This window comes from Squalius cephalus (genome assembly GCF_949319135.1).
Source record: "Squalius cephalus genome assembly, chromosome: 10".
Lineage (NCBI taxonomy): Eukaryota > Metazoa > Chordata > Actinopteri > Cypriniformes > Leuciscidae > Squalius > Squalius cephalus.
Genome location: NC_137131.1, coordinates 8,906,721 through 8,927,006, shown reverse-complemented (window position 1 = coordinate 8,927,006; position 20,286 = coordinate 8,906,721). Strand labels below are relative to the sequence as shown.

Below are 20,286 nucleotides of genomic sequence, written 5' to 3'. Positions count from 1 at the left end.
ATTAGCCTACTTGAAAATTATATGTTGTGTTAAAAATTGCATTAGGCTATATAGGCTACTTTATAAGGATGGAGGTAAACTCTGCAGTGAAGCTCTTAATGTAGCCTACATTAGAAGTACTGATCACTAATCTAAAAATAACAACTAAGATTAGAGGTTTTAACAAGGAACCTGTGAATATCCTGAAGATTTTTTCTTTTAAAGTGCTTAAACGGGTGGGTTTGTGGGGCGTGAAATGCGATTCACAGGGGTAAGACAGCAGCAGCCTAAAACTCAACCGTGCTCAGAAGAAGCGCATTTACGTAGTGTGTACACACGCACGAGAGAGAGAGAGAGAGAGAGAGAGAGAGAGAGAGAGAGAGAGAGAGAGAGAGAGAGAGAGAGAGAGAGAGAGAGAGAGAGAGAGAGAGAGCTGCTCACGGACGGAAACTGAGCCATGCATTGACTGAGAATTCGTTAACTTGTGTAAGTTTGTGACGTGATAGGCTAGTTTGCATAACGTTTATGCGTGTAAGGTGGGCTTGTGCAACGGAGAACACGACCAACACAACTCTTCCAATTCAAACTACGAGGATTCGCTAGTATGCAGGCAGCAAAAGGTAGGAATGTTTACGTGCGTCGGGTTGTATTCCCGAACTATTTACAGATTGCTACATGACAAGTCAGACTGCACATTTTCTGAAATAACGTCAGTTTTGTTTGTTGCAGCAGAACTAATGCGTGTTTAATGTAGTCTTACAACTCTTACTGAGAATTTACTCAGCTGAAAATAACTTTAAAACCCACGAGTGGAATTCCAGTCAGGGTTAGTGTGTCACTGAGCTCGGCCAGAGGTGTCGAGTAGACAGCGTAGCCTACTGTCACACACTCTTAAAATAAGGTTAGGGTACTTTTGTTTTTTTGTTTTTTTTTGTAGCGGTGCAATAGAGCGACCTTTTTTGTTTCACGAAAGGAGCTTTCAGTGAACAGTTCTTTCTTAGAGGAACATTTTTAAAAAAATATCGAAAGAACCTTTTTCCTCTACTTTTGTAATGTTCCAGGATGTTACTCTTCATGGAACCATCAATGCCAGTAAATAAACAATTTTTTTCGCAAGTCGTCATGAAATCAAAATTGACCCTATTTACTTTGTCAGGGCATATTACTAGTATTGTGGTGAACAATTAATCCGTGCAAGTTAATACACAGAAAAAAATTCTTTAATCAAAATCTAAAAAGTTACTTCCGGTCTGGAATGGTGTTCCTTCTCTGATGACGTCAGTTGGACGGCTTGGGTTGAAAACGCTTTAACTACTCCCCTTAAATCGTTAGTCTGCTATAGAGCTGGTAAGTCCCGCCCATCCGTAAAACCCCGCTGGACCTAGAGGTTGAAAAATCGTCAATGCAAGTGAATGGGAGAAAATAATTATTTTCTGATCCCGTTTGAATTGTGCCATGAATGTGAACATATGTTGTACGTGAATTTTTATATATAATGTTTCATGTTACGAGTTTGACCGTATATTGTACGATTCTTTGTTTAGCAGTTGTGGAAAAGACATAACGAGAAAGACTAGGCTACATGTCACCTATGTGACGTCACCCCATAACACATTTCCCTCCACTTGTCAAATCACGGTGCTAATGCTGCGATAATATATGGAGACAGATCGAGATGCCTGTGTGTTTTGTACCCAAATGTCACCATTCAAACCAAATGGGCTGTTCTTTCTTCAGATTCGCGTCGAAAGCAGCGAAGAGTTGTAGTCCACAAAGTGCTCTCACACAAAGTCTAACCGTATCAAACTTCTACCAGCTAAATTGTAGCATTCTTTACACGAAACATTATATTAAAAATTCACAGACAACATATGTCACATTCATGGCAGAATTCAAACGGGACCAAAAAATAATTATTTTCTCCCATTCACTTGCATTGACGATTTTTCAACCTAGAGGTCCAGCGGGGTTAGCGGAGGGGGCGGGACTTACCAGCTCTATGAGCCAGAAATGGAGAGGAGGAGCGCTAAAGTAAAACCCTGCCCTCTATTCAATATTCTGTTTCACTTGGAAATAAGTCACAACACTGGAGAAAAGTCGTTTGCAACTTCCGGTTCACGGGGACATTAAAGGCCTCATTATGCTTCTGCGTCAACTCCACAGCGTAGCTACGCCGTCACTCCTACGGCGTTGTGGCCGTTTTATGGTTCTGTGTCGGGTTGCGTTGCATTGCGGTGCATTTCACCGCCAGAACGCTAGGGGGGTGTGTGGTTCGCGAATCTCTTTGCTAGTTTGTTTTGGTTCCATGCGCCAAAACAAGAACAAAACAAGCGGCAGGGGGAAACCGGAAAAGCTACACGATTGATTGAAGCCGTCGATTCGACGCATAAGCATAAAACAGGCTTAAAGGCTGATTTATACTTCTGCGTCGGACCTACGCCGGAGCCTCTACACTGTAGGCGACGCGCTACACACAGCCTACGACGTAGCTACGGCGTAAGTTCGACGCAGAAGTATAAATCAGCCTTAAAGGGTCATTTCACCCGTGGAGACATGAATGTGTATTGAAAGTGGGTCATTTATGTAGAAGAAATGTGAAATTATTTTTGAATTTGGAGCTTTCTAGACTGAGAAAAGCCAGAAAATGTATTTTTGGCTTATGTGGATGAAAGACAACAACTCCCAGAATGCACTTGCTTCGCTGCCCTACAAGGCCACTCCCAAGCCACGCCTACCGGTAAGACAGCGCTGCGCAGTTGAAAACAAAAACATCAAGGCAAGGCTAGGCTACGAGTGAGTCTCCGTGACGAGTTTGCCCAAAATGTCCGGGATTCGGCTTTTGCGTTCTACAGTCGCCATTCATCATGTTTACTGTGGTGAGCAGGACGAGGCTGAGGGGCGCGGGAGAACGGCGCGAGGCCGGTGGCGTGATTACTGACGACTGACACCTGTGAGGCACTGTTCTCGTATCTCGCACGGAGGAGCAGGTATTTTCTTAGCAATGGTAAAACACACATCAACCGATCACGCCACCGGCCTCGCGTCTTTCAACCGATCACGCCACCGGCCTCGCGTCTTTCTCCCGCGGCGCTAGCCTCGTCCTGCTCCCTGTATTACTGTGATTACTGATGAGCGCGCCTGTGAGATGCACCGGTCTCATGGGCTATCTCTCACGGAGGTGCGGGTATTTTCTTAGCAATGTTAAAACGCAAATCAACCGATCACTTGTTTAGCATTCATGTAAACATTACATTCAGATTCACCAATCGGGGTGAATTCAGTTAGATTGAAACAAAAGGTGAGCATGTAAACAATGGATGGCGACCGCAGAAAGCAAAAGCTGAATCCCGGACATTTTTGTCGATCTCGACGGCCGGACATGTCCGGGAAATAGAGTATGGTAACCCCTACTACTCAGCTTTCTTCGTCCCTGTTTTCTGCAGGTTTCTGCCGTTGAAATCAAACGCACTCGCACTGATCTGTGATAGGTCTGTTAGCGCATTAGGTCCAACCCCCTATGGGCGGGTTTGAAAGGGTGGATCTAGTGCTTGTAGTCTTAACAGAAATCCCCCCCTCTTACACTTCCTCCTACAATGACGCAAAATGACGATTTTTGCGTCATTGTAGGAGGAAGTGTAAAGAGGTAAATACAGATTTCTCTCGTCTCGGGGGAAAATGAAAAAATGTTGCATGACCATTCAATAGTATGACTGGGTTTCTAACAATGCAAAGCTTAATGCAAATGGGTGAAGTGTCCCTTTAAGAGTGTAAAAGTAGGAGACTAGTGAACGTAGGCTACAGCAAAACAGACAGACAACAAAAACCACTCGCTGTTGCTTCTCCAGCAAGACGCACCAATCGCAGACCTTATATTTAAAGGGTTAGTTCACCCAAAAATTAAAATTCAGTCATTAATTACTCACCCTTGTGTCGTTCAAAGCCATAAGACTTTCGTTCATCTTCATCTTTTTGATGAAATCTGAGAGCTTTCTGTCCCTCCATTGACAGCTACGCAACTAAATCTTTGACGCTTCAAAAAGTTCATAAAGCGATCGTAAAACTAATCCGTATGAATCGAGAGGTTTTGTCCGAATTTTCTGAAGACACAATTGCTTTATATGATGAGCAGATTGAATTTAGGCTTTTATTCACATATAAAAATGTATCAAATCACACATCACTTGTGATAAATGGAAGCTCAAGCATGTTTGCTTGATGTGCGAGAACCAATGAGGTTCATTCTTGTGTGTTACGCAGCACGTTTGAGCTTCTGCAAGAACCAGTGAGGCTCATTCTTGTGTGTTACGCAGCACGTTTGAGCTTCTGCAAGAACCAGTGAGGCTCATTCTTGTGTGTTACGTAGCACTTTTAAGCTTCTGCAAGAACCAATGAGGTTCATTCTTGTGTGTTACGCAGCACGTTTGAGCTTTGAGTTTCTGTTTATGTGCTCTAAACAATGTTTAAATGTGAATAAAAGCCTAAATTCAATCTGTTTATATAAAACGATCTTCAGAAGTCTCTTCAGAAAATTTGAACTAAACCGCTCAATTCACGTGGATAAGTTTTACGATCTCTTTATGAACTTTTTGAAGCGTCAAAGTCAGTTGTGTAGCTGTCAGTGGAGGGACAGAAAGCTCTCAGATTTCATCCAAAAGATCTTTATTTGTGTTCCAAAGATGAACGAAAGTCTTACGGGTTTGGATCGACATGAGGGTGAGTAGGCTAATTAATGACAGAATTTTCATTTTTGTGTGAACTAACCCTTTATGTGAAATGTGTTGAGTTTATAAGAGGTTCTATAATGTCTTTTGTCTGTGTAGACACAGTGTTAGCAACAAACTGCTCCCAGAATTTTTGGTAACTTTGAATGATTGCAAGTAGGACAAGTAACAAAGGCTACAAAGGTTATGTGATATGTGACCTGTATGAGTAATTACACAGTCTTGGTGTGCTATGTAACTAGTTCTCACTTTTAAATCTTAGTTTAGGCCAACTATCAGGTAGTAGGCATCAGTAATTAAGTGTTGTAGCTGGATCACATACCTCTGTGAAAGCTCAAATATAACATTTCCATGATTATAAACATCATAACACATCTAGCCACAAAATCACATACTTATTCTCTAATCCATCCTTTGAATATTAGTTTCAGACACTCCTGTGGAGTTTGTCGTTGAGTACCTGCTGAAGGCTAAAGAGATTGTGGAGAATAATGCAAATATTCCAGCTGGGCTGCTTGATAATCTTCAGAAGGCCCTGGACATCGCTAGTGGATTGGATGGTTACCTAGAACAAATGAGCAGCCAGGAGAGTGAACCGTTGGCGGAGTTGTATAGGTAACCAAAACTCTTCAGATTACCAGTTCTGTGAATAGTGTGTCTTTATGGCTATACTGTTATGTTATTATAATGTTTTATGAACTATATGTTTATGCAATAAACACAAGATTGACATAGATTCACAATATTTATTTTCTGTAGGAAATCAGTTTCTCATGACTGGAACAAGGTACATGAGGATGGAAAAACCTTATTCAAGCTTCCTATTACATGCATAACTGGACAGGTAGAAGGTATAAATCTTGAAAATACAAATCTTTTTTTTTTTTAACTGCAAGATTTAGTCAATATTTGAATCTCCACTTTGCATACTTTGTTTGATCAGGTCATACTACCATTCAAAAAGTTTGGGTCCGCAAGTTTATTTATTTATTTATTTATTTATTTATTTTGAAAGAAATTAATACTTTTATTCAGCAAGGATGCATTAAATTGGTCAAAAGTGACAGTAAAGACATTTATAATGTTACAAAAAATTATATTTCGAATAAATGCTGTTCTGTTAACCTTTTTATTTATTAAAGAATCCTGAAAAATTCATCACTGTTTCCACAAAAATATCAAGCAGCAAAACCATTTTCAACTGTGATAATAATAAGAAATTTTTACTTGAGCATCAAGTCAGCATTTTAGAATGATTTCTGAAGGAGGATAGCGTGGCACTGAAAATTCAGCTTTGCCATCACAGGAATGAATTATGCTTTAAAATATATTAATATAGTAGAAAACAGTTATTTGATATTGTTATTGTCATTAACAATACTGTTTATTGTCATTCTATAGGTCAGGTATTGAAGATGCTGGTCCACATGACCAAAGCAAAGAGGGTCTTAGAGATAGGAATGTTCACAGGATATGGGGCCTTGTCAATGGCAGAAGCCTTACCAGAAAATGGTCAACTTATTGCCTGTGAGCTCGAGCCTTACCTGAAAGACTTCGCACAACCTATATTTGACAAGTCTCCCCATGGTAAAAAGATAACTGTAAAGACTGGGCCTGCTATGGATACCCTAAAGGTTGGACACCCCGCCAACTCTACATGCCCTGCAAGGAATTTTTATTATTTTGTTTAAAAAATGCTCCACTGTTTTTCAGGAATTAGCTGCCACCGGAGAGCAGTTTGACATGGTTTTCATCGATGCAGACAAACAGAACTACATTAACTATTACAAGTACCTCCTGGACCACAACCTTCTGCGGATAGATGGTGTTATATGTGTAGACAACACACTGTTTAAAGGAAGAGTCTACCTCAAGGATTCAGCAGATGATTTTGGAAAAGCCCTGAAAGATTTTAATCAGTTTGTCACAAATGATCCTCGAGTAGAGCAGGTATGCATGTTCTTCTCTCTAATGTTAACTTTTATTCATGTTGCAAAATTGATATTTTACAATAAACAATCAGATATTTTTGTTATGTGTCTGAATTTGTCAGTTAACCATTGTTTATAGGTTATTATTCCTCTGAGAGATGGCCTGACTATAATACGAAGAGTGCCCTACACACCTCAGGCAAACACAGAGGTGGAGGTATTTTTATGCCTTAATTGTTTTTAGGCTCAAATAATTGCTTTTTTATGCAAATTGACAGTACAGCTGTTGATCAAAGCAATGATGATGATCTATGCTTCATAGAGCACTGTAACCTATGACGAGGTGTTTCGAGGAGTCCAAGGCAAGCAAGTGCTGGACAGGTTACGCTTGGATGGGAAAGTGGCCTATGTGACCGGGGCCGGTCAGGGCATCGGCAGGGCCTTCGCACATGCTCTCGGAGAGGCTGGAGCCAAAGTCGCCATCATAGACATGGACAAGGGAAAGGCTGAAAATGTGGCCCATGAACTGACTTTGAAAGGTAAGTGGTTTTCGGTAATTGAAACGAAATATAAATATTTGATAAAAAACTTAAAGAATGTAAAAATGGGAAATGTTGCCTCTGCAACTAACTGAAATAAGTTATTTAGGTTAAAGGATTAAAATGACTAAAACTGAAAAAAATAAATAAAAATTGTATAAAGCTAAATAGAAATAATGATAAAAATAAAAATAAAATGGAAAAAGCATATAACAAAATTGATAAAACTTAAACTAAAATGAATATATAAAATTCACAAAGTTTTATTTGCATGGAAAAATAGAAATAATAATTAAATAGAAAAAAATACTGCTTACTATTCTATTTATAATGTTTACATTACTTGATTTGATCAGCAGATGGCGCCCTAGTATCATAGTTCCAATCCAAACTTTCCCTGCTGTTCAGACGGATTTTGACATCTTTTGTCTGTCTATATATATATATATATATATATATATATATATATAATATAGTGTTTAAAACAGGGAAAAACACTTTTATTTCATAATATACTAAAGTTTTGTTTGTGTCTTATCATTTGTTTCTTGTTTATGTATGTCGTTCCAGGCATTTTGAGCATGGCTGTGGCTGCAGACATTAGCAAACCAGAGGACGTTGAGCAGATGATTGACGACATTGTTTCAAAATGGGGCACAATTCACATCGCTTGCAACAATGCTGGCATCAACAAAAACTCTGCTAGTGAGGACACCAGTCTAGAAGAATGGGACCAAACCTTTAATGTTAACCTCAGAGGGACTTTCATGTGTTGCCAGGTACCACATCATTTATGCATTTTATTTGTCATTAATTGCAGCTGAGATAAACCATTTTGCTGAAAAAGAAAATCATGGTAAAAATGCGGCATGCAATTGCTAAAGATTTCATTGACCCACAGTCAGCATCATGCTGTCACCAGAAGGGACCTAGATAAGATTAGACATGACCAAAGGTTAAACTTAGATTATTTGTGTGTTTTTTGTTTAGCCTGAAAAGGGCCCCAGGTTCAAATCTTCACCTTACATATAGTTTTTATCATACTAAACCAAGCAAAATTGCCACTGAACCTAACAGCCATTGATCACCATGCATTTTTTTTTTTTTTTGTGCATGTTTAAGAGCAGTTTTAACATTTTGTCACATGGGTTGCCTCTACTTGTATTTTCCCAAACTTTTGCAGATTCTAATTGCTTTTGTATATTAGCAACAACTTTTCCATGAGTTTCTGACATTTCCCGGGAGACGGAATAAAAGCTTTGATAGGTGAACAGAGAAGTGTGAAGGAAAGTGATTTCATACCTACAGCATTAGAAGACATTAAATCCTGCTAGGCACCAGATAAATCAGAGTAAGCTGTTTTACACAAAACCAGGAGGTGATGGAGATGCCTTACGTGCATTAAAATGAACGCCGAGAGTTTTTGACACTTTTTGTCTCTCTCCTCATGCGGGGATTGTTATTCCTCTCCCTGTAGACTGTAGACGTGGAAGTCTGATTAGTGAAGGTGTCAATACTTTCCTCTGAAAGCACATTTGTCTCTTCTCTCCCTCAAATTACCGCCTCAGGCGGCCGGTCGTGTCATGCTGAAGCAAGGATACGGCAAGATAATCAACACAGCTTCCATGGCCAGTTTAATAGGTGAGTGATGATTTTTATGCCACCATAAGCTGAGATATTACACTGTCTCTTCCCTCTGAATTTAATACTCTCATCAAACGTAGGGGTGGGGTTTTGGAAAGAGATGTTTTTGTAATACCGTATAGGTACACTTGTCCATGATTTAAGATGAGGAAAAATGGTTTAGAAATCTATTACAAAACACGTACCAAGCTATTAGAAATGTACTCTTTATATTCATGTAAGTTTCACAAGTTTTTGAAAAATACCATTATACACAAAGAAAAGTTTGTTTAAAAAATGTCATGTGGTATCAAGTATCAATCAAGTAAATTGTGTCTATATATACATGTATGTATGTATGTATGTATGTATGTGCGTGTAGTGAAAATTATACCATACTACTTGATAAGGTTTTCTTTTAATGAGGCCTTTTCTTCATAATGTTTTCACTTTTGTATCACCCTGGCATTTTTTACTTATACTACATCAAAATTTTAATACAGAAATTAGAAACATGCTATTCATGGAATCATCTTTAGGTTTGTAAACAGCCTGCACAGTACAGCTTTTAATACACCAAAATGACTGAGACCAGTCAAGAGAAGCTGCTAAATTGTAATACACCTTTACAGATCTGACATAGCATTTGTGCTCAAACTGTCTGTGTTCAAACATCACTGGCCCTTTTATTGTTTGTTCAACCGTATTGCCCCTCACAAGGCTGTATTTGCATCATTATAAACACGACAACTGTAACGCTGTTGAAAGGCTGTAAATTGCAGCTTGTTCAGCCTCGTGTAAAGGGACTTCCTGGTATGCCGCCGGTCCTGGGTGCTCCGTTTAGAGCTGCGGAATAAAAACAGTGTTTGGTTTTTATGCAGCATGCTGTAAACGAACTTTATTTGCGACGCAGCGTAACACAATTTCTCCAACAGGTCCCTCGCTGTGCAACAGCAGCACTCCATCAACAGTATAGGCAAGTAGCCAATAAACTTGTGTACCATATGGACGCTAGTCCCAACTGTGGATGCAATCTGTAACAAAAGAAGCATGCTGCTAAAGGAAGTGGAGAGAGAGAGAGAGAGAGAGAGGAAGGAAGGAAGGAAGGAAGGAAGGGGGAGTAGAGGGCAAGGGGAAAAAGTGATCAATTACTCACATTACATACAGTCCTTCAGGAATTTTCTTTATTGGCCTGGACATCTGTTATAATATTGTCATAATGTGTAATCAGATGGGGGCTGTTGTAGCCAAGTTGGGGAATACATCTTGAAAGTCCCATTAAAATGCACAATGACACTACCTCTGTCCATCTGGTGAAAAGCACAGTGTTTTCCCATCTCCTTTTCCCTTCTGCATTCCCTTCGACCACTTTAAGTACATATTGGAATATTTCAAATGATCTTTTTGGATTTGTATTTTTCTGCTGTTCGGCCCATTGATGAAAGATGTATTTGACCTAACATAGAAGATAGGTGGCGTCATGCATTTACACATGAAGTGATACCTGAACAAGACTGGCTGTTAAAGGGTTAGTTGACCCAAAAATGTAAATTCTGTTATCAATTCTACACCTTTGTCATTTCAAACCTATAAGAGTTTCTTTCCTTTGTGGAGCACAAATAGAAATGCTTAGAAGAATGTTCACACAGCTTTTTTTTTCTCTATACAGCAAAAACATATAGTGAGCAGGAGCTGTCCAGCTCTAAAAAGGACAAAAGAGCACCATAAAAGTAGTTCACATGACTATACTTCAATTCTTTTAAAGACATACGATAGCTTAGTGTGGGGAACAGATTTGATTCACTGAAAATCTCAAAAATCCACTGACAGCATTCCATGAAACATCTTTTTTGTGTTCCACTGTATAAAGAAATCACATAGGTTTGGACCGACATGATGGTAACAAAATGATGACCAAATTGCCTTTTTTGGTGAGTGAGATATCCCTTTAATACTCGGGTCTTGGATGACAAATCAGGCTCTGATGACATCACATTGACCTGCAACATCTCTGAAATTTACAGATCAGAGAGGAGCCTTGTTTCTTTGCTCTTAAAATGTGAAATGAAAATCTGTATGAATGTTAAATGTGATTGAAGATATGTTTCACTTTCCTCTTTATCCTCTCAAGCTGACTGCTCTTTAAAACCGCAATGTTCTTTGAAACATCAATGCCGCCCAGAGGCATAAAAAGGCCTGTTCTTTCACCGCATTTTCAGCTAGGATTAATACATGTTGGCCTTTTTGTGTGCTGATAAGACAGACCTAGAAACCCGAAGCTTATTTGTAGGGAAAGAACGGCCTCATTTTATTTATTTTTTTAATAACAGTGGTATCCCTCGAAAACCAGGCCCAGCGCAACCTGACAATTGTCCGGTTAGCATTTCTCCTTTAAAACAAACGAGGGGCCAGAGAGCGCAAACCCATCTCCACAGGACTGGCCGCTGCCTTCGCACAGCTGTGCCGTATTTATCATCCCGCTCCCAACCACGGCAATTTGGCAGTGAGATCACCGGGTGACGAGGTTAACTACTAAAGTTGCATGTAACTTGGAGCCTCCCTCGTGATGATTAATCAAGCGAGCCCCTTTTTCCCTGCATCGCATGCAGCGTCGAGCATCTGTGATGGTCAAGGCAAACAAATGGCGTTTTGCCTTTGTTTCTGAAGATGATGCACACCGAACATCCCCAGTAATTAATTTTACATCGCTTCATCTGCGGGGTCCCAAAAGCTAATGAAAGTGTTTTCATGTCACATTGGAGTTCAAGACCCTCTCACTGAGTTATGAGGGGAATGAAGTAATCGGGCCTGGTATTAATCACATGTTTAGGTCATTACAGAGTATGATATGGATTTTAATGTGTGTTTAAAAGTTGGTTTATTTAATTAATTTCAATTTATTGATGTAACACTTTTCGCAATTGCTTCAATGCTGGTTCCATTAAGTTAGCAGATGCAGTCATTTTAAGTTTTTTTCTTCTGGGAAAATGGACCAAAATTATTGATGGCTCATCTTGAGGTGAGCACAAATGTTTTGTCCAATAAAATGGTACCAGCAAAATAGGGTTTTCTCCTGTGACATAAACTGAAGACTTTAGACTATTAAAAAAAAGGACAGTCCCTTTGATTATGTCCCATCTCATGCTCCTGTATAAGTGTTTTTAAAATGAAAATTCTATTAATTTTCTCCACAGACAAATAGATTTTTAATGATATCATAAACCAGAACTCTTTATTAAAGAGGTTTTTAAAATTTAATTCTTCTGGACCCAAGGCCACTGAAAAAGTGCAGTCACTATTGTCCAGTATAGGAAATACACTCGCTTCAATGTCACGATTTTATCAAATCACTTAATAGAATTTCAATGTTAGAAAGATGAAATGACAGAAAACTGATAAAAATGTTCCAAATAATTTTTAAATGTGCTGTGTCCTTCTCAATAGTACCGCACCCACAGAAGCAACTGTCCTATAACACATCCAAAGCTGGGGTGGTAAAGCTCACTCAAACCCTGGGCACAGAGTGGATCGACCGAGGCGTTCGAGTCAATTGCATCTCCCCGTAAGTGACCATAGACTGTGCTTTCTGGGTTAAAGGGATAGTTCAGCCAAAAATGAAAATTCTGTCATGACTTACTCATCCTCAAGTTGTTCCAAACCTGTATGAGTTTCTTTGTTCTGAAGATATTTTGAAGAATGTTGGGTCATTGACTTCCATAGTATTTTTTTTTCCTACTATGGAAGTCAATGGCTATCAACTGTTTGATTACCAACATTCTTCAAAATATCTTCTTTTGTGTACAACAGAACAAAGAAACTCATACAGGTTTGGAATAACATAAGGGTGAGTAAGTGGTGACAGCATTTTCGTTGTTGGGTGAACTAACCCTTTAAGTCATAATTTCAGTGGAATACATTTTTATTGCTTCTAACTTGGTTATTTCCCTCTACATGCAATCTCAAGCAGAGTCACATGCTCCGGTTCTTCCCTGTATTATGTTTTCGAATGTAACACATGAATCAATGCCAACTTTTTGTGCAAACAAAAAAGGCCTTTCTCCCTTCATATGTACATTGCACCAATTAAACAGAGAGAGCAGTTTTTGGATATTTAAGTGGAAACTTAATTTGTTTTGACAGGGTCAAAAGCATTATTTTCCACAATGGGCCACACAATTGAGACTCAGTTACTAAATTACAGTGTGAAACAATGCAACCCGGCTTAATTGGATGACGTCTAGAGGGATGAGTAGAGCAAACAGTTTCTTTAATTGTTATATTCAATTAGGGATTCAAATTAGCCTCTTCAGCTGAAGTGTCAGCAAAACAATGGCAGCCTTGTTTGTATCTATTTGTCAGCGCAGTTCTTCTGAGGAAAGGAAGAAAAGAGCAAGAGGAAGCGTGCACGTGTCGCTTGAAGCCGAGCATCCCCAAGCCCCCGTGGTTCCCACAGCAAATCCGCAACACGCATGCATGTGCTCTTTATTCATTTCTGTAAAGCACCAGCTTGTTTTCTAATTTTAATTTGCGAGGAAGCAATTCCTTTCTCTCTGCCGAACTCCCACTCCTCCCTTAAATACGAGGTCTCTCAATGGAACCCTGATTTCTGTGAAGTGACGGTTGGTAAATATGCATACAGGCGGCGGGACCACAATTAGCGCGTGTGAGGTTGACTGCCACCTGATTTCATTGGCAACTTTAGCCGCGACAGTGATAAGCTGCATTATCTACAAAATTGGCTGAGGGAAAACAGTAAGCCTATGATTGCCAGGACGGGTTCCCAGATAAAGCTGTGCTGATGAGAAATATAATTGAGATTTAAATATGCTAACCAAAGGTGTCACATGCTACTTCAGCGCCTCTGATTTAGCCGCGGTGTCGGGTTTGGTATCAAGTTGAATTGAATATATTCGGCCAGGCTTAAATAGCGTGGAAGGCTGTTGGGGATTTGGTCTGTCATTGAGTGTGTGAACAGACTGGCTGCATTTCCCGTGCGGCTGTCTCTCTGTGAAGTACGTTCGTTCCAAATTGGTGTGCATTTCCCTTAGTTAGGGACAAAAGCGCCACTGAAGTTCAAACATAATTTCCAATTGATGTGGACAGTTGTTGATCCAGCACCTCTTTAGTTCAACTTTTTGTGCTGACTATTTCATTAGGAATGTGCTCAAATGGAATAAGGAATTATTCTCAAATAAATAAGAATAAAGGGCAATAATTGACTTGTTCCATTCTGTACCAAATGGATTAATGGAAACATAATGCATAATATATTACAACATAATATATATATATAAATATATATATGATAAAAAGTTTAGGATCAATAACTGTTTTTCATTTTATAATATTTGAATGTGTATAATAATAATATTTGATGTAATTTAGTCCTGAATTTTAAGCAGCCATGTTACTAGTTTTCTGTGTCACCTGATCCTTCTGAAACCATTTTAGTATGCGGATTTGGTGCTGAAGAACATTTTTTATTATTATCACAGTTTAAAAAAAGGTTGTGCTGCTTATTTTGTGGATTGTAGAAAGATTAATAGAAAGTAATAATATACCACTTACTAGATAGTAAATAGGGTCAGTTTTGATTTCATGTCAGCTTGAAGACTTCTGAAGTTCAGTTAGGAGTGTGTCAATCACACTATCCATCCATCAAAGCAAAATGAACCAGTGTAAACACCATCAGAGCTGTTCTGCTCACTACTGAGGTCCTTGAAGGATAGCCAACTTCATTTTATGTCACTGTGACTGCTATAACTGAAGCAAGTGGCCCTGAAACAACACTGTCTCCCTGCCTCTCATGTCTGATCTCTCTCTTTTTTTTTCTCGACAGTGGTATTGTTGACACCCCTCTCATCCATTCAGAGAGTCTGGAGCCTCTAGTTCAGCGCTGGCTGTCAGATATCCCAGCCGGACGACTGGCTCAAGTGACAGACCTCCAAGCTGCAGTGGTATTCTTGGCATCTGACGCCTCTGACTACATGACAGGGCATAACTTAGTCATAGAGGGTGGTCAGAGTCTGTGGTAGAGAAAGTTTGCCTCTCAGATTTGGTAATACACTGTTCCTAAAGGAGACTGAGTGACTAACTTGATTTTAATGATGCAGTACATTGGTGAAGGGATGTACTGTACATTTTAAGTAATCAAAGGGTCCAGCGTAAGAACTTGTATGGTATCACAACTGTACATTTTTTAACCAGTGCGTTTTGGGCAAGGTTTTTATATTTGAACACTTTTACAATAAACACTGCTTTCCACAACATGTTTTTGTTTTCCACATTTTTCAGATTAAAAGGTAACACAAATTTTATTAAGTGGTATTTGCTCATACTTGCGGTGCGGGTCACATTTATCATTGCTTGGCGAAATTTTGCGAGCGAAGTCAAGTCTTTCCAATAGAAATCGGGAGTTTCGGGTTTGCGTGAAAAATTCTGCAACACAGATTTTACTCGTGTTCAAGTTGCTCACGTGAATTTGCGTGCTGACCAAAGGAAAGCTCCTTGGTGTGAAAGTGATTTCTGCGTGAGCTGTGCTTCATACCTCTCTATGCTATTGACAATGAACAGGTCACCTTTTTTGCCTGCAAAATTTTGAGCGCACTTTTAGAGTTAAAGTTTTGAACAAACACCTTACCCCTAATATTCAACTTTGGCGTGTAACTCATTCTGGCTCAAATTATGCTCAAATTGTGCAGTTTCACATTGTTTCAAAAGTTTCACATTGAACTCATATTGGTCAAATATGACAGCACAACAAAAAAATGCTAAGCTACAACTACTCTCCAAATGTATTTACTGCTAAATTTGCTCCTTTATTCAGATGCATCATAAATAACATTTACAATGCATTTGTAATGCTACATATCCCAAAACTACCTGCTATCACACTCGTTTAGGTCTATCCTCCCATGTTCAACCTTGTGTATAACACTACAAGTCTCTTTCACCATCACCAGCCCTGCAAGGACCTCTTCCCACTGTTATCTTAATTGCTCTCTGTTCTGTGTATATCCCGAAAAACAATACTTGAATGAAAAGGCCAGTGGACAACTTGACCCCAGTCACTGCAATTATTCTAAAGGAGTGGCCAATTAGTTCCATTAGTAAAGCAATAGGATTGCAGGTATACACATAAATGCCTGTAATATTATGCCATCAGCTCGGATACTCAGGCCAGATATTTACATAATTAGTACTGTAAATGAGGAGATTGATGTTGGAGAGGTTCATTGTTATGTTAGATCGGTGATTCTGTGACTGATCTGAATCCCAGCATCCCATCAACTATCAAGATATTCACGTTTAGATCCAAGAATGCAAAATATGCATGTTTTGATGTTTAATAAAATCAGAAATACTACCAATCAGGACTCAATTGTTATTTAATGCAAAAGCTGATGAACATAAAATAGATCCTCTGAGTAGGTTTAAAAATTAGTCTCCTGGTTTCACAGACAAGGTTTAAGACTAGTCCCAGACTAAAATGCATGTTTGATCTGAAAGCAACTTGCTCTGACATTTAAAAATATGTCGGTGCCATTGTTTTGTCTCAAGATGCACACTAGTAATGTTTTTTTTTTCTAAGGTACGTTTATAAAAGCTACTTAAATGTCCTAATTGTCCACAGGCCTAACTTAATCTGGCCTAATCCTGGTTTAATCTTAGACCTTTCTGTAAAACCAGGCCAGTGAGTGCTAATAAGAACGTCAGTGATTAAATTAAAAAGTGTGATCCATTATCTGTCCACTAAGTGGAAGCATGGAGTCAAAAAGCTTCAGTTCAGCGTGTGCTTCTTTTTTTATTACCAGCCCAGATCACTGAAGAACTATCAAACTGTCATGGCCCATTGTCTTCATTCTTTACATGGGAAATCTGCAGAAAGAAGAGGATTGTTTAATATAAAATGCTGCTCAAACTACTTAAATACAATTTTGAATACTAGGCTAAATATTTGCTTTATTATTAAGTCTATTGATATTTCAATGCTACAGAAAAACATGTTTTTGCACATCACAAATGACCTTTAGATTTAGTAGTAAACACATCACTGTGTACAAGGCTATTTTCTGAATCCCCATTTATTCAAAGTATTAAATTATTAATAAATAGTGTACTATAACAATAAAGCATAAAAGATATATGTGCATATATGTAAAAGTTAATAATAAATATTTATTTAATATTATTACAGAAACTTAAATTGTATGTATGTGTATGTGTATATATATATATATATATATATATAATTAAATATATATTTGTATGTGTATTTATGTATATATATATACACACTCACCTAAAGGATTATTAGGAACACCATACTAATACTGTGTTTGACCCCCTTTCGCCTTCAGAACTGCCTTAATTCTACGTGGCATTGATTCAAAAAGGTGCTGAAAGCATTCTTTAGAAATGTTGGCCCATATTGATAGGATAGCATCTTGCAGTTGATGGAGATTTGTGGGATGCACATCCAGGGCACGAAGCTCCCGTTCCACCACATCCCAAAGATGCTCTATTGGGTTGAGATCTGGTGACTGTGGGGGCCATTTTAGTACAGTGAACTCATTGTCATGTTCAAGAAACCAATTTGAAATGATTCGAGCTTTGTGACATGGTGCATTATCCTGCTGGAAGTAGCCATCAGAGGATGGGTACATGGTGGTCATAAAGGGATGGACATGGTCAGAAACAATGCTCAGGTAGGCCGTGGCATTTAAACGATGCCCAATTGGCACTAAGGGGCCTAAAGTGTGCCAAGAAAACATCCCCCACACCATTACACCACCACCACCAGCCTGCACAGTGGTAACAAGGAATGATGGATCCATGTTCTCATTCTGTTTACGCCAAATTCTGACTCTACCATCTGAATGTCTCAACAGAAATCGAGACTCATCAGACCAGGCAACATTTTTCCAGTCTTCAACTGTCCAATTTTGGTGAGCTCGTGCAAATTGTAGCCTCTTTTTCCTATTTGTAGTGGAGATGAGTGGTACCCGGTGGGGTCTTCTGCTGTTGTAGCCCATCCGCCTCAAGGTTGTGCGTGTTGTGGCTTCACAAATGCTTTGCTGCATACCTCGGTTGTAACGAGTGGTTATTTCAGTCAAAGTTGCTCTTCTATCAGCTTGAATCAGTCGGCCCATTCTCCTCTGACCTCTAGCATCAACAAGGAGTTTTCGCCCACAGGACTGCCGCATACTGGATGTTTTTCCCTTTTCACACCATTCTTTGTTAAACCTAGAAATGGTTGTGCGTGAAAATCCCAGTAACTGAGCAGATTGTGAAATACTCAGACCGGCCCGTCTGGCACCAACAACCATGCCACGCTCAAAATTGCTTAAATCACCTTTCTTTCCCATTCTGACATTCAGTTTGGAGTTCAGGAGATTGTCTTGACCAGGACCACACCCCTAAATTTCAATTTCAATAAAGAAATTGAACAGGTGTTCCTAATAATCCTTTAGGTGAGTGTATATATAGTGAAATGTCACCAAAGGCTGCCATTCAAATTCAATTGTTGATATCAACAATTGATTTCTTACTAGTTGAAATTCCAATTTCACATATCAGAAATACAATTCTTACTAGTACATACTTTATATTCGATATCAAGAATTCAATTGTCACTAGTTGAAATGTCTATTTTTGATATCAACAATTGAATTGCTACTAGTAACAATGTTGATTTTTTTTTATATCAATAATTCGATTTTCATAATTCAAGACGTTGGTGTCCATGCCGGAGACGGTGGTGTCCTTTCCGGAGACGGTGGTGTCCGTGCCGGAGACATTGGTGTCCCTGCCGGAGACGGTGGTGTCCATGTCGGAGACGGTGGTGTCCGTGCCGGTGTCCATGCCAGAGACGTTGGTGTCCATGCCGGAGACGGGGGCGTCCATGCCGGAGACGGGGGCGTCCATGCCAGAGACATGGGTGTCTGTGCCGGAGACTTTGGTGTCTGTTCCGGAGACTGTGGTGTCCGTGCCGGAGACGGTGGAGACGTGCCAGAGACATTGGTGTCCGTGCCGGAGACGGTGGAGACGTGCCAGAGACGTTGGTGTCCGTGCCGGAGACATTGGTGGAAATCCAGTTCTCATTAGTATTCATAAACTCATTACCATAGCTGTCCGTGCACTTGTCCGTGCCGGAGACGGTGGAGACGTGCCAGAGACGTTGGTGTCCGTGCCGGAGACAGTGGAGACTTGCCAGAGACGTTGGCGTCCGTGCCGGAGACGGTGGAGACGTGCCAGAGAGACGTTGGTGTCCGTACCGGAGACGTTGAAGACGTGCCAGAGCCATTGGTGTCCGTGCCGGAGACATTGGTGGAAATCCAGTTCTCATTAGTATTCATAAACTCATTACCATAGCTATTCTTACCTGTAAAAATTACATTTCTAGATATCTGTAATACTATTTTCACTAGTTAAAATGCTAATTCTTTATATTAACAATTGAATTTCAATAAAAATTTCAAGTAAATAAAAAAAAACAAAAAAAAACAGAATTTCAAGTAAAAACTATAATTCTTGATATCTGTAATTGTATTTTCACTACTATATATATATATATATATACACTAATATATATATTAATGTACTTTTTTCCTCACTATTTCTTTCAGTTTCTCTACACGCTAGAAATTAATATGGATTAATATGGGCACTTATACTGCTACTGCTTTTTCATATTTCTAAAGTGAAAGCGTGGGACTGGTGGCAATATTTGCAAATGCAAAATCTGTGCAGCACTAAACCAAAAATAATTTAAGATATTAATCTCACGTATTATTTATTGTACTTTTCAAATGTTATAGCTGCATTTTTTTTGTACCGTAAATGACTTGTACTAGTTAAAAAAGGGTCACAAGACACATTTTAATCAAATCTATTGCACACCTCTCTGTGTGAAAGGTTTTGACTTCCACTTTTTGACCACTGCTGTACAAATTATGATATATTTTGTTTACTGCTGTAAATTGTTTACAAGTTCTCTTTTGAAGGCCAAATTTTCCCTGAACCTCCTGTACCACTGGTGTTTTTTTATAGCTAGGATAGAAGCATTTCTCTTTAAACCTATGACTGCTCCACGATGTGTAAGTGATCTTGAATACATTATTGATGACCTCCTTGAGCTGCAATTACTGTCAGGAGCGTGGGCACGGCTAACTGTGTTGTGCTAAACACGTCTTCAGTGGAAAAAGCAACTTCTGCTTTGCTTGTTCTTTTTCTCTAGCAGTCTATGTAAACATCAGATTAACTCTGATAAATGTGTTGGACAATTTCTGTATGAAAATATGGAGATGCTGGCGATATGAGTGTCAGCGATATATTATTGCTGTATAGGACAGACATTACTTTGGTACAATGTTTTTTTTTTTTTTTTGGAGATATACTATAGTTACTTCTGTACATGGTATATAGCTCATTAATGCAAATATCTAAGCCCATTACATGGCAGCAACTCAATTTAGGAATGTAGACATGGTC

The 20,286-nt window shown here is 39.1% G+C and overlaps 1 protein-coding gene across 2 annotated transcripts; it reads left to right on the top strand.

The window, feature by feature from the left end:
* The first annotated feature begins 281 nt into the window (after positions 1–281).
* On the top strand, positions 282–16,161 carry LOC307165502 (uncharacterized protein). 2 transcript variants are annotated; one of them, XM_079883158.1, is made up of 11 exons: positions 282–599; positions 5,126–5,315; positions 5,460–5,551; positions 6,102–6,334; positions 6,414–6,650; positions 6,771–6,848; positions 6,954–7,170; positions 7,741–7,949; positions 8,739–8,811; positions 12,238–12,355; positions 14,633–16,161. In XM_079883158.1, exons 1-11 carry the CDS (start codon positions 584–586, stop codon positions 14,826–14,828), a joined length of 1,659 nt encoding a protein of 552 aa, XP_079739284.1. In that variant the 5' UTR covers positions 282–583; the 3' UTR covers positions 14,829–16,161. The 2 variants fall into 2 exon arrangements, with proteins under 2 accessions (XP_079739284.1, XP_079739285.1); XM_079883159.1 differs by having other exon boundaries at positions 388–599; positions 6,771–6,842.
* Positions 16,162–20,286: the final 4,125 nt, after the last annotated feature.